This window comes from Danio rerio, chromosome 20, assembly GCF_049306965.1.
Source record: "Danio rerio strain Tuebingen ecotype United States chromosome 20, GRCz12tu, whole genome shotgun sequence".
NCBI lineage: Eukaryota > Metazoa > Chordata > Actinopteri > Cypriniformes > Danionidae > Danio > Danio rerio.
In genome coordinates, this window is record NC_133195.1 from 50,631,451 (window position 1) to 50,647,111 (window position 15,661).

Genomic DNA, 15,661 nt, shown 5'->3' on the forward strand with positions numbered 1-15,661 from the left:
TAGCATAGCCACTTTAACATGTAATGTATAAGGGAATTACCAACCTACGTCACACAGGTTCTAACCACGCATAACGGTTGCAACAAAAGACCGGTTGCAATAGCAAACATGTCCTGTTGTGCGGTAGGATGCCAAAATCGAAAGTCCAAAAGTAGAAAACTTGCATTTCACCATACGCTACACTGCTTTAAATGCCAACCAAAGATGTCTTTGGCTAATAGACATTAGAAGAGCTGAATGGAGTGAAGAACTAATTAAAAAATGCTTGACTCAGTTCACATTTCATATCAGGTAAGTTCACGCTATGCTGAATCTTACGCATTACTTGTTTTTGATTGGGGCAATGATTTCAGCAAAAACAGTTAAATATTGTGAATTAAACTGCGGACACTGAATGCTTAGAATTAAATGTAAAAATGTAAGTTCATATACCCTGCCGTACAGGTGCAGTTTGCTGTCAGAATGCAGTTGTTGTGCTTGTTGATGATTACCCAGGCGTTGTATAGCTCTGTGTTCTTTCCTAGTCTTTACCTAGGCAGGAACTCTGTTTTTAGCACTGCAAAGTTTTAAATCTGGTAATCATGGAACATTATATCTTGCACACGACCACACAGAACAAAATTGTTGGCATCCAAAGACTTGTAGGCCTTGAACTTCTCTCTTGTAAAATCACTTGGAGTTTCAGTGGGGTAGTTGTAAATTTCAGGCTGGATGCTTGGCCATTTCCTCTTATCCAATATCCATTGGGAGGGTGCTATCGCAAATGGACCTCTCAGACAAACGCCGCTCACTTTAACGTTAATTTTGCCGAATAACTGTGCTTATCACTGAGTGAGAAGCTGTTATAATACGCTGAAAGCATTATGTAAATAATATATATAATATGTAATCAATATAACTTAGCTCTAACAAACTCTGTGCCGCATCGGATGTCATTCCCTCACTGTAAATGCTAGCGCTCCAGTTTTTTTTCTGCAACTTCTCTGAGCTCACATCCTTAAAGAGCCCATATTATGGGTTTTTGAAAATTCCCCTCCATGTAGTGTGTAACACAGCTCTAAGTGAAGTGAAGTATCCAGCTAAGGCTTAAATCTGTAAGAATACAGTGTTTAAAACTGTTGATTCATCTATAAAAGAGTCGATTCATAGTGCTTCAAACGAGTCGCCTTGATATCGACTCATTAGGTGTTTCGCCATGACGTACGAACGAAACAAAGTTTTTCACGTGCACGCGCAAACCCGGGAGATTTCAAACCTGAGGCCCCGCCCTCTGACGCAGTAACCCAGACACACACACACACACACACCCACAAACACACGCACACAAACATGCCGGTCGATTGAAGTCACATTGCAGATGGATATATTGAGTCTCTACCCAAAGATGAAACCTCAGCATTATAGCCAAGCAGTTGGAAACTACTGGAAACTTCTGGAAGCTACATGCTACAAAGAATACTTCATCTGCGTTTGTTAAAGGAAGGATCAGTAACTTACTGATGGACATCAGGATGGGTTTCTTCCATTTCTCAAGTGTAAGTACGTGCGGTTAAAGTTGTTGCCTCGTTGACTCTAGCTTGCAAATGTATTTAGTTGTGATTTGTTACTTGTAACCGAGTGTACTGTATCAGGTTAACTGGCTATATTCTCTTATCGCGTGCAAAGTCACGTTAAAAACGTGACGCGTGCTGCTTTGTTTATGGAGCTCCGTGGTAACGTTAGAGGTGTGCATACCCGCGGCTGTCCCCGCGCCAGATTTCTGCGGCGCGGGAATAAATTTCCGAATAAATCGCCGGAGCGGTCGGTAACGGGTTTGATTTGGGACGGGAGCGGGCTGCCTGAGAAAGAGAAAGATGTGTCTGCTTGGTGCTTGTGTGTTAGTGCGCACGCGCGCGTATGAGAGAGAGAGAGAGAGAGAGAGAGAGAGAGAGAGAGAGAGAGAGAGAGAGAGAGAGAGAGAGAGAGAGAGAGAGAGAGAGAGAGAGAGAGAGAGAGCGAGAGAGAGAGCGAGAGCTTTATGCTTGGTGCTGTGTGTGTGTTTATATAGATTTTCGGTTTTGTTCTCCCCCGCTCTTTAGCGGGATCGGGCGCGGCGGGCAGAATACGGGGCGGGTTCTAAGGCTAAAACCTGGCGGGTGCGGGCGGAAGCGGGAGCGTTCTCGTCCGGAGGTGTGTGTGTGTGTTTGTGTGTGTGTGGCAGCTAAAATCCACGCCTACACTATCTAGCGTGTATGAACTGTGATTACTTTTTAAATTGCTGATTAGCTATTGGCCATTTCACTCTCTGACTGAAGGCAGTCGACCAATCGCGACAGACTGTCATCGGTCCAATCAGCGCAGATTAGCTTCGCGCTAAGGAGGGGTTTGGGAACAAATGAATCACTGGACGATTCATACAGGAGTCGCTGGGATAATTAGGTAAAAATAAATGCAGATTATAAGACCATGAAAGTGTTTTTTGACCTTGCATGCATATTAGACTGTTGTTGGAGACCCTTACAACCAAGATATGACCCTATTTCATGTATAATATGGGCTCTTTAATGTTTACAAACCGGTAATTTGTCTATACAAAGGCTGTATGTTCGACTGCGCAAGTGCATTAACCAAAGTATACTTGGGTCTTTACTGTGCGGTTTGTCTGGCATCTCAATTGATTCAGTTTGTTACTAGGCAGTTTTTGAGGTGTTGAGTGGTTTAGATGTTTACTGTGTGGTTTCTAGCATGTTTTGGTTACATTTTGGGTGATCAAGTTTGCTGAGGTGGCTTTGATGGATTTCGGTAGTTTAGTTCTCTGGTACATTGCTCATGGTTGATGGATTGTTCTGGGAGTTACTTGTCCAAGTCTCTCTGGAAACATCTTAACTGAAGCTTTTGTGCATCAGAGACAAACACTGGTTTTACCAGTGATTCAGGACATTTTCCAGTGTGAGTTCTGTCTGAATGCTTTTACTGTGCAATTGAGTCATTAAACTCTCAGCGGTTTTACAGATGAACCTTTCCATTCTGTCTGTCTGTCCGTGATGGTCAGTGCTAGTCTCAACAACACACGCTGCTAGTGTTTCCTCTAAACGCTAGAGATCTCTCGACCTTCATCATCACGCTGCTTTCAGTTGAAGGTGTCTCTTAAAAAATAGCATGTTTTTGATTTTAAAATGTTAGAAATGTGCATTTTTTTTGTATAAAGAGTGTTGATTTCTGTTGCAGTGAGTGCTTGGTGATATTTTGCATTTGGAAGAGTCTCCCACGCTAAAAGCCTTGGAGCCAAATATTCACAATATCAGGTTCTTGAAAAGATCTTTCAACAAATTATGATTAAACATCCTACATTTTTACAGTGAATAATGAACATTCAGCCTTTGGATCAAGGCATTAATTAAAAAATTATAATTAGCTAGTGTATTTGCTGAAGATTTAGTGTAAAATAGACCTTAGAGCTACAGGATATTGGAAAAATTGTGATTTTAAAAAATGTATTTATTTGTTTTTCTTCATTGATATATTGTACGATATGAATGTCATTTCCCTTGTTAGCTTGAATAGCTCTATTTGGAAAGAACTCATTACTTTAGACCCCGTTTACGCTCATGTGTTTTAGTTTTAAAACGCATACGTTTTGCTTTGGTTATGCCATCTATCCGAACTACAAGGAGGTTTTTGACCGCCAAAAATGGAGCTTTTTGAAAATGCTGGAGAGGCCATTTGAGACATCTAAAAACGGAGGCGTGGGTGCAGACATTTACCCCAGGGCTCGAAATTGCGACCGTTTTGGCGCTAAAAATTTATTTAATTTATATTTTGGGAGCATTTGTGCGACTGCCTAAAATTGATGTCTTGCGACCAGTTTTCACCGCAGAATGTTCACCAAATGCCTGGAATTAGGGGGCATTCATGCGCTGAGCATCTATGCACCTAAAAACACCAAACGCAGCGCTCAGGAATGGTTTAAAACTGTTGACATGTCAACTTGCTGCAGTAAACAAAGCCAGCAATGCTTGCCCCGCCTTCGTGCTCTTCTTATTAGGGCTGTAGCGATACACTAATCTCACAATACTATACACGATATTCAGCTCACGATAAGATATATATCAGGATATTTAGCCAACGATACGATTCGATACGATTCGATATAATTCGATACGATTCTATATCATTCGATACGCTTACATCATTTTCTGATAGATTGAAAAGAGACAAAGTGATTGTAGTGACATCTTGGAAGTGTTTAATTAAATTGGATTTAATCAATTGAAATAAACTTAAACATCAGACAGCTTGCAAAATAAATGCTGGACAAAATTAAAGATGTGATGAGAAAATTTGTTCCATTTATTGAAACAGTGCAAACTGTAGCTTACAAGCCTTTGAAAAGTAAATAAAGTGCAACATTGCATTTTGCAATTAACAATGGAAAGTTGAAGTGCAAGTGGCCTGTTCTGAACAGTGCCTTTGACATCTTTTTAGCTTGACAAAAAACATGAGGTAGCAAGTCTAGCTGCCATGAAAGTAAACATAGTAGTACCATGGCTTCTCCAAAACATCAAATAATTTTAAGTCACTAAGAACAAATATAGTAGGCAATGGATTCTGTAATTTTCTGCAACCTTGGTGAGGCAGATGGAAACTTGTGGGAACAACCGCCATCGATGTCCAGAGTAGTTTGTTTTGGGTCACGCGGCCGCTGCTGCTTTGGGTCCTCCGTAAGCATTAACTTGTCCGGGTGGTGATGTTTTAAGTGCGCTCGTAAATTTGTGGTATTGCCGGAATATTTAACGTTAGTGCCACATAGCTTACAAAGCATGATGCTTTTATCTAAGTTGTTGCTTTCCTTCTTTTTTTAAAACCAAAATGCTCCCACACATCTGCTTTTAAGCAGGCAGGTGCCATTCTCTGAATATCCACGCTCTTCTTTGGTAAACAGGAAGAGGTAGACATCTGCGTCTGTGTAAAGTTAGTACAGGTAACTTGCTCTACCGCAACACTAGTGGCTGGCTGACCAAATCGCTCTTCCTGCAACGCGAACGGGGGTAAACAACACGGGGGATTTGAAGGGGACGTATGTATCGATACTCGCGGCTAAAAAATCTATACTTTCTTTGGAAAAAAAAATCGATTTATATCGCAGAATCGATAAAATCCTCCAGCCCTACTTCTTATTGGCCCACTACGCTAGAACAGAATGCGAATGGATTGATTAATATCAGTTGTTAATCACTCAGTTCCAATAACTAGGAGCTACAGCCACGAAGACGTAAAGGTCTGGATCAGAGAGAATAAAAACAACACTGGCAGATTTATTTTGATTTCAAATGCAATAAATCTGTTTATATAAAACATGTAGTAATCATAATTTTTGATGGGTGCGACTAAATTTTGTCTGGTGCGCCTACATTTTTAAAATTTTTGCACCGATGCTACCAAAAAAAAAAAAGGGTTAATTTCGGGCCCTGACTAATCTGGTTACGGATTTTTCTCAATATTAAGTAACCTACACAAAGTTCAGTTTTGCATCCTCTCCTTGACTGCTAAACTTTCATTTTAAAAAGTATCTTGCAAACTGCAGCACACACTCAAATGTACGTCTCAACATGCAAAAGTGTTTCTTCATATCATCATAATGTAGTCAAATGTGTAAACAAAGCTGTTTTTAGCTGCGGTTAGCATTTCTGCCTTTAAATGGTAGCGATTTACTTATGTTTTGCTATTGTTTTTTGTCTCTGGAACAAAAGCAGCTACATGAATGCTAAAGTTTTAAATAAAAATGAAACCATCAACCACGTCACTCCCTTTATGTTTACAAATACAATCGCAACCATTTAGAGCTCTTTTTTTTGATTAATGATGTCAGAATTTACCGGTGATTTAGAATGGATGTTTGAATAGTCTTTCCTGAAAAATTCTGAAACGTCCTTGTCACTGTGAACCATGGTTATAATAGTTTCAGATTTTTCATTAGTTTTAGTTTCTATTTCGTTTTGACTTTTTGTTTTCAAATTCAGTTAGTTTTAATTAGTTTTTAGAGGCAGATTTACAAGTTTTTATTAGTTTCTATATTTTGAAATGAATTTTTTTTTTAGTTTAATTTGTATTAGTTTCAGTATTAGTTTTAGTTTTTTTCTAAATAAGGATATTTCTTAGGTGCAAGATTCAAAATCAATAGAATAAATAGTGTATAATAAAAACTCAGCCATACAATTTTTTAAACCTGTATTTAGAGAATACATGAACACTATCATCTACCAATAACATACTCATCCTCAAATTGAAATGCACAGCCCACAAGACAGCAGCCTTAAGTATAATATGTGTGCAAGGTTGCTCTGAGATTAGATACACAGTAGTGATGGGAAGTGCAGATATTTAACGGTGATGTTTAGGACTCAACATACCAAAATTATGTATTCAGCAATAATTTCAGTCAGTTAAAACATCACGTAATCTGAAAAAGTTACTGTTCTAATAACCGAATGAGAGTATATATTGGATTATTTAGGGGGTTATTAGGCTTGTTAAAAAGTAAGTAGTTTTTGGATAAGTGTTTACTGGAAACTCAAAACTTTTCGAATGTTTCAGTTCATTTTGGTGAACTAGTTCAACCAGTTTACTTTGAAGATCTGGTTAAAAAGATTCGTTCATGATAACGATACAGAATTAAAACCCTTTATTGGGCACAACTGTCTTAAAGTAATAGTTTTAAGTGCCTGCAATGCTGTCACCGTGCTGCTGTCATGTCCACTCGATGTTTTTGTCGCGGGAGCAACAGCGAGGACTGACTGGAGGAGAAAAATTTTCTTCTAAACGGCTTACAGTAAGATTATGTATTAAATACATTTACAAATAGGAAAAAGAAGGAGGTTTTTGCTAAAAATGTAGTTTGTTTCTGTTAGTCTTGTATGTGCACAATACAGTTTCAGTTCTAGTTAAAAAGAAAAAACTCGTTTTTATTTTTATTTCAGTTATCGACAGTTATTTTAGATTTTAGTTTTAGTTTTTTGTTAGCTATAATAACCTTACTGTGAACAGCACTTTTTTGAATTTACCGGTAAAGTTGTCATGGTAATTTTCCGGATATTTACGGTATCACTGTGTGAAAGGGGCTGTTTATTGCCATACTATTGAAAGCAGCTGCAGATAGTTCACTTTGGATATTGAAAACAAAATATCAGTTTGAAATAAAAGTCAAGTTTTGTGAAGTGTTATTGCAGAGCAAATAGGCATGGGATGATAACTGGTTTCAAGGTTTACCGCAGTTTAAAAAGTCAAGGTTTTAAAACCGCAAACATTTTCTGTTATACCGTTTCTAAGGTATATTTTGTTATGATTTTTTTTTATGTGTTGAAAATAAATCTGTTTTTTTAAACTAAGGTAGCTAGCTGAAGTTAATAATTTATTTTAATTATTTAGCCTGACATCTTTACTGTTCCAAAATATTATAAATGTGAATTGTAAATTTAAAAAAATATATTAAAAAATGTGTTTTTTTTTTGTTTTTTTTACCAAGACATTCAAAAAGAACTTATTTTAGAGCAGTAAACATGCAATCGTGATATTTTTATCCAAGGTTATCATACCGTCACAAACTTATACCGGCCCATAAGAGCAACACAGAAATAAATGCACGGCTACACGCATTATATGCGCCATGGGTCACGCCGATCACTCTACGCAGAAGTATAAAAAAGGCTTTAAGGCTGATTTATACTTCTGCGTCAAACGTTGGCGTATGCTACGGCGTTGACGCATAGCCCTTCGCCGTGGCTGTCGGCGTCACTGACGTGCACCTCTCAAAAAATTTAACTACACGTCGCAACAACGCGTAGCGCAAGCTCTGTGATTGGTCGGCTTGGTAGCGCTGATGAGTCTGGGCGGGACCGAGAGCCGCGCGAGCAGTGCTAGCCCAATGAAACAATTGTTTACAAGTGTAGAGTCCCGTGAAGGAGCTCCAGATTGTAAGTTTTGTTTTGTGTTTACCTCATAGTTAAAGTTGTTGCACGTCCGCCGGTTCCTGCCTCAAAATGAACAAATTTGAGCCACTTGTACATTCAGTAAGTGTTTAGGAAAAGCAAAACAGCAGCGAAGAAACTCAACACAGAGGAACATTAACACCTCACTGCCCACTAGCGTTTCGGGAGTGTTAATGCAGACCAACAGAAACAGCGCGCAGAAGTATAAATGCACAGCTATGGGCGTTGCATACGCTGTGGGTTACGCCGGTCACTTGACGCAGAAGTATAAACCAGGCTTTATCCTACTTTTTTCAGTAAATATTCTGTTTCAGCTATGATTACAGAAGTGCAATGGGTTGTGAATGCAATTTTTTCAATTACTTTTTTCTATTTTGTCTTTTTAGGAATCGATTTTAAGATCAAAACAGTTGAATTGCAAGGAAAGAAGATAAAGCTACAGATATGGTAAGTACTGCGCTTGTTTTTTGCACAGGTTTTATATTCAGAAAGCACATTGAACACAAACTGTTATATTTTATTTTAGATTTTTAAATGTATTATTTTTACTCATGTCATTTCATTCAGTTCTTGCAAATCATTAGTACATTTATATATTGAATGCAATCTATCAAAATAAAAACAATATCGGAATTGACAAATCATGCCGACAGCAGTTTAATGATTTGTATACCCTACGGGTTTCAGATTAAAGATTGGCATTAGTCATTTTCTTTTTATATTTACCTGCAGCGCTTGAAAGCTTGCAGCAAAATTGAAATAAAAGCTCGATTGCAGAAATTCTAAAATAAATTTAAGTATTTGCTTTTTGTGTTTTACAGTACAATAATGTTAATGAATTTCTTGTATAGTTTACTTTGAAAGCAACAGCAACAGCAAGTAACACACTGAACCAAATGTGAAATTTTGAAGTAGGAATGCAGTACTTGTAAAATGCCTCTTTGGTTTGTTTACAGCTTGTTAATTATTTATCTTGGGGCTTGCAGAATAATGTAGTATTATTTTGCTTTCACCAAGTTATAACCAACTTTTGTCTAAAATGAATCACTCTTTACAAATAGAGTTATTTTAGAGTAAGTCATTTTAATGGGTTTATTTAAAGTCGCTGAAAAACATCTTGCATTGTCACTATTTTTCGCTGGTGTGCAACCTTAAATTAAATGTATTTAAATTGTGTAGTATTTTAAACACGCAATACAATATTACCACTAGGGCTGTGCAATTAATCGAAAATCCGGTTTCAATTTTGATTTCAGCTTCTAACGATTATGAAAAACCATTAATCAAGATAAATGATTATTGCATCATATACCGCCCCCTTTTCCAGTTGTACACATTTGTTGCTCTGCAAAGCTCAGTTTCACGTTAAAATTGACTGAAAGCATGTGCTGTAATGTAATGTTTGCAGCACGGGATGCGCACCATTTATTGATGTACATTCCAATCATTTATGTTTTTAAAAGCGCGAATGAGACGGTTGGATCCACTATCTTTAATGTTAGGTCTCCCGGTTGGACGTTAGCCTGACAAATTCACTAATCATTTATTTGACATTTTAGCCTTCGCTGCCAGGAAAAATATACAGATAATCTGGGTCAGTGACAAACCCCCATCCTTGAAAGGGTGGCAAAATAATATTAGGAAAATGATTCCCTTAGAATTTCCTACCTGTGTCATTCATATGTCCACTGAGGCTTTTCATCAAGTCTGGACTGCTTTTCATAGACCTTATTGATGTTTCTTTAAGCTGCATTTTAATTTATGGTATGTCATAATTGAATTTATGTATTTTATTTCATTATTATTTTATCCTTAAATTTTATTATTTTGTTTGTTTATATATTTTCTTATTTTTATCATTGCTATTATGCTATTATTTATTTATTGTATATTTATTATTGATTTATGTACGTATTCTGTTTATTAATTAATGAATTTTTTTCTTTAGCTTTGCATTGTTAAAATGGGCATTGTCTGTTGGTGCGTTTCAATGAGTTTTGTGATTAATAGTTAAAATATTAATAAAAAGATGCAATAAAAAAAAAACGCGAACGCACACAAACAGCATGCGGCCGGTCAGCATTCCTTTTCATTTACACACTGTGCGCTCGAGCAGAGCACACGCATCTAAAGTTATCTTAATGTGATTGCTTTAATGGTCAAATAGGTGTTAAAACATGGTGTTTAGTGATTATTCATATTAACCCTTATTTGTGTAATAAACATACGAGTTGAGAATTCAAAGACATGTGAAAGAGAAACCATTAAAGTGACCGCGCACAATAGCTGCCGCCTGTTTTTATCATTAATCAAACGACATAAGGAGAAAATCCCTCACTGCTCTTGACTGAAGGATTTTTGTAGCTAAAGTGTTTTTATTACAGTGAAGATGCTTAAAGCACAATTTGTTTTATATTTTTATTTTATTGTATTTATTTCCCTTTTATTTGCATGGAAGAAAATAACTGTACATATACAGTTGAAGCCAGAATTATTAGCCCTTCTAAAAGTCGCCCTTTCCCCCCAATTTCTGTTTAATGGAAAGAAGATTTTTTTCAACACATTTCTAAACATAATAGTTTTAATAACTCATTTCTAATAACTGATTTCTTTTATCTTTGCTATGATGACTGCACATTATATTTTACTAGATATTTTTCAAGATACTAGTATTCAGATTCAAAGTGTGATTCAAAGGCTTAATTAGGGTAATTAGGCAAGTCATTGTATAACAGTTTCTTCTGCAGACAATCAAAATATATATTGTTTAAGGGGGCCAATAATATTGACCTTAAAACAAGTTTCTAAATATTTAAATCTGCTTTTATTCTGGCCACAATAAAACAAATCAGACTTTCTCCAGAAAAAAAGCAAAAAAAAAAAAAAACAAAGCTTGTTTTCAAAGTTATCATCCAAAAAATGTCAGCATCTACTGGGAAAATGATGTTCCTCATATTTTTGGCTTGTGGCCAGGAATGTGTTGCCGTTTTTGAAGTGACGACAGCAAAAGAAAATTTATCTTTTTATTATTCTTCCTAGTAAAATGGCTGAAAGTTGGGTGGTACAGAAATGTAGGAGTCATTGTGACGGTAGATTTAGGACACAGTTCTTTGCAAATATAAAAGGAAAAGAACCTAAATATTCGTTTTGACATTTTTACAATTTTTTTGTCCAAAATTTGTTCCCCATTAAAGCCTCCAGTGTTTTTTCCACAGTATTACACAGTACTGCACATCAATTAACAGTCCAGGTGTTGTTTTCACTTAGAATTACAGGTCAGTTTATTAAATAAGGCAACTCCATTGCGTTTTTTTTTTTTTTTGGTCACACACATCTGACCTTGACGAATGAACAGAGGAACTGATTTATTGATAGTGTCTAAAAACGTAGCCACACCTAAAATCATAGCCACACCTATCGATTATGTATTTCCTGTGGACCAATGGAAGTTTATATGGCAGTCAAAGCAAACAATTCTGGAAAGATACTTTGAGCGTCTTACAAATTTAGTTTTAGCCTGATTTTGTACATCATACCATTTCTTTGTCTATGGACACATAGACTTGTCACAGGACAATATTCTAATAAAAAAAACCTTTTGTACTTTTTTTGATGTATTTATGAATGTATTATATCATCTTTGCATCAACTTACAAAAACAGAACAAATTTTCTAATGTTTCAATTAGAGATGCTCAAAATAATCGATTAACCGTTAACCGAAAGGGTGTGTTTGTAACCGATTAATACTATCAGTTAAACGATTAAAATTATTATTTTATATATTTTTAGTTTGGTTGCATAAGGGGCCGATTGAATGCGCCTTTGCGTTAAGAGGGGCATCTTTTGCACGCGGCTCATCCCAGAGCAGCAGTTTGTGTTGTCAAGGCAACTACAGAGAACTTTTAAAGAGCATGGTTTCCGCTACATTCATTCTTCCATGGCGGGGACCAAAATGCATCCCACCACGGCTACATTACCCATTCAAAACATTCAGTTATTGTTGTTGATGTTTTTAATAGCGGATTCTAATTGCATCAAAACGTATTAAAAGTTAAGGGGATTATAACAGCGCAAACTCTTTTGTAACCGTATAGTGCTGTGCGCTATCTGTTTAATACTTTGGGGCTACGTGCTGACTGACTGACTGACTGACAGGTGCGCGATGCGTGAGGCCAGCAAACACGCAGAAGCTTTCAGTTAAGATGAACACAGTTTCTATAGTTTTACTTTATTTATAGATAAAGTATGACTCTGCATATAATCACTCTATCTTGCTGGAGTTTATAGCCGCTTCGCTTTACTTCAGGACGCATTAATGCCGCTCTGAAGGTCTAATCAATGTTTTAAGTTATCCAGAGCTGTATGAATTTACAAATCCTGGATATCACAATATTATTAAATATTACAATTTTAACAACATATACAGCAACACATTTGCACAATCGATACCCAGCTGATTCAGTCGTTTCATAAGAGGGCCGCGCTTCTTTTCTTCCTTTTTCCTTGTCAACATAAAGGCAGTGAGGTGCGCCTCGCATTTTGGAATGAAAAAAGCACGTTAGCTGTGGTCGGCCACTTGTTTTACTGCAAGACATATTTAACTTTGCGGGACGATAACGTATAGCCCATGCCTACAGACACATTTGCCAAAGAAGCAAAATGGAAGAAGAATATTGCTGTTTGAAACAGACGTGTTGATGCCAAAAAAAGTGCTGATGTTGACCTGAATCTGCATCATAAACGCAACAAATAGGCTTTACCTTCTATTTTACAGCTTATAAAGCATGTATGCACATTAATGCAAGATCATATTTAAACAACAAAACTGTTTACAAAAAGTCAACATATGCGCGCGTGTTGTTGTCTTTTCATCACGCAGCGCGCGCACTTGAGCCGCGATGGAGAGAGAGGAAACCATATAGCAAGACATAATCTTTAAAATAATGATTTCTATTAAAAATATAAAAAGATTTCGTGATTATAATAATACAAGCGGGGCATTAAATAAATGCATATTTTCCGTGGAGCGGGCAATTTGAGGAAGTCTGCTATTTTATTTGACGGAAGACAAAAATATGATTGGAAAAAAAACAGCCTTTGCCGGTTATTAAAAATAATCAGTCAGTGTTCTTCTGTGCTAAACACTGAATGTGCGTGAAAATGCTCTGTTGTATTGTTCTATTATTAATATGCTAGCATATAAAAATAAGTCAGTATTTTAAAATGCAATATTTAATGTGTCGGTCACAAAATAGACACGTTAATTTGTTTAATATAAAATTAATAGTAATCTGACCAGTTAACCGTTAATAACCAATTAATGAGCAGCGGTTGTCGGTTAGCAAAATTAACCGAAATGAGCATCCCTAGTTTCAATGCAGATGTTTCTAATGCAGCGTCTATAGGGACAGGACATTAAATTTGACAGTGTTCTCTCTTCTGGCTGCCCTTATCAGTCTCACACTATTGTTTTCCTTTTTCTGAAAGTCTTGATAACACCATCATGGAGTTTTTCTTGTATTATTTCAGCAAATGGGATTATAAAAAATCATTTGTTGTACTCTCTAAGTTTACCCAACTATGAGGACTTCTGCTACTGAGAAACCTGGAAATGTGAACAAAGTCCATTGGGACTAGGGTTGTAACAATATACCGGTATGACGGTTTACCACGATTTGAACGTGTACGATTATCATACCATGAACAATTGCATATCAACGGTTTTAACCCTTAAAGACAGAGACAGCCGCCCGCGGCTAAAAATAAGTATTGCTCTTAAATGTTTAATAACTTTTGATCCGCTGATCCGATTCACACAATTCAAAGATTGGCATAAAGAAGAGAATCTCAGCTTTCCAGTGCTGTATCACATAACAGACTTTCAGAGGCTCCGGAATCAGTGCGGTTACGTCATCAACATTTGACAACGCTGATTTGACAAAGAAACGCTCGTCACTGTGTCTCCGGACAAATCAGACATGATACATTGATGCATTGTCCCTCCTCCATGCCCAGATTGGTTCAAACTCGCTATATCACAACCAATAATCATAGGTTTCGCTTTTGTTTGTGGACCAAGCTTTTTGAACAACACGGAATGAGAGAAAGGCATACATTTATGCGCGGCTAAATAAAACGCAAAAAAAAAAAAGTTTTGCATGAAATAATTCTCATACTAAGTACTTTTGCATGCACAGCAGCACAGAAACATGACAAAACAGTGACACAGCAAAGACGAACTGCTGCTCTTGCTGTTTTCAAAAGACGCAAATGAAGATGCAGCTGTTTGTCTGCATTGCAGACAACCATATCCAAATCCATAGACAACCATATCCATGCTGGCACATAAAACCTAAGGATGTTCCATATTGAATCTAGTTTCGTTATGTAACTATTTATAGTATAGTAAATATTTATATCTATTTTTTACTGAGGATTTGCACCATGTTTATTTTGGACTTTGGACTTTGACACATTATTTATTATTTTCTTATTTTTATTTGTTCATTGTAAGTGGTGTTGTTTATAGTAACTAAAAATATATTATTTGGAAAAAGTCAAATTTGCTTCACTGTTCTATTATTTTGTAACATTTGTAACATACCGTATACCGCGAAACCGTCAAACCGTGGTATTGTTTTAGACGATTATCATACCGTGAAAAATTCATACCGTTACAACCCTAATTGGGACGTTAATGACTGTTCATCTTTGGTCAGCCGCTGTTGTTTACAGAAGTTAAATTATGATGCTTTGTGTTCTGTGATTCATTTGGTTGGACTTGAGTGTTTGATTGTGGTTGTGTTTGTGCAGGGATACAGCGGGGCAGGAACGGTTTCACACCATCACTACCTCTTACTACAGAGGGGCAATGGGAATCATGCTCGTATATGACATCACCAATGCAAAGAGCTTCGAAAACATCAGCAAATGGCTCAGAAACATTGATGAGGTCAGTCTCCACAACCTTACTCCAGCCTCCAACAACTATAGTGTGTTTAACTATTAATGTATTGATGTACGATTGATGTATTATTGCTGCCTTCATTTTTTTTAGTTGGTTCAAACTTTTCTAGTTATCTCAACTTACATCAATCAAACAGACTAAAAATATTAAGTTCAACTTTGTATTACTTGTATAACCTGATTAGCTTATTAAAATAAGTTAAAGCAACATAAAAATATTTGTTGTATTGAATTTGTGTATAAAATAGCTCTATTTTTATATTGGACACAGCTTTTGGACAAAATTAAGAGACCACTTTCTCAATGACTATGTTTACATGGACATCAGTATTCAAATTATTTGCATTAATCTGATTAAGACAATAATATGATTAAGGTGTTTAAATGAGTTCCTTTTTGAATGTTCCTTTTATAGTCCCTTTTTACATGTTATAGCACGTAATTTGATTAATGTCATGGCGTCACCACACTATCCACATTTCCTTCAGAGTTTTATGTAATTTTGGGTGCTTTATTTTTTATTTTTCGGCTTTAACTGCGAGTTGGCACTTTCATACATTTATTTTCTTTTTGGCTTAGTCCCTTTATTAATCTGGGGGCCACCACAGCGGAATGAACCACCAACTTATGCAGCACATGTTTTGCGCAGCGGATGCCCTTCCAGCTGCAACCCATCACTGGGAAACATCCATACACACTCATTCACACTCATACACTATGGACAATCTA

General features: G+C 36.6%; 1 protein-coding gene across 2 annotated transcripts in view; it reads left to right on the forward strand.

Moving 5' to 3' along the window:
• The window catches only part of rab10 (RAB10, member RAS oncogene family), a 36,290-nt gene that overhangs the window by 10,836 nt on the left and 9,793 nt on the right, over window positions 1-15,661 (forward strand). For both annotated transcript variants that reach the window (XR_012395457.1, NM_001002566.1), the window contains 2 exon segments: window positions 8,351-8,411; window positions 14,780-14,918. Coding sequence is in view for 1 of the 2 variants with exons in the window: in NM_001002566.1 (NP_001002566.1) it covers window positions 8,351-8,411; window positions 14,780-14,918 (200 nt within the window). In the remaining variant the exon portion in view is untranslated.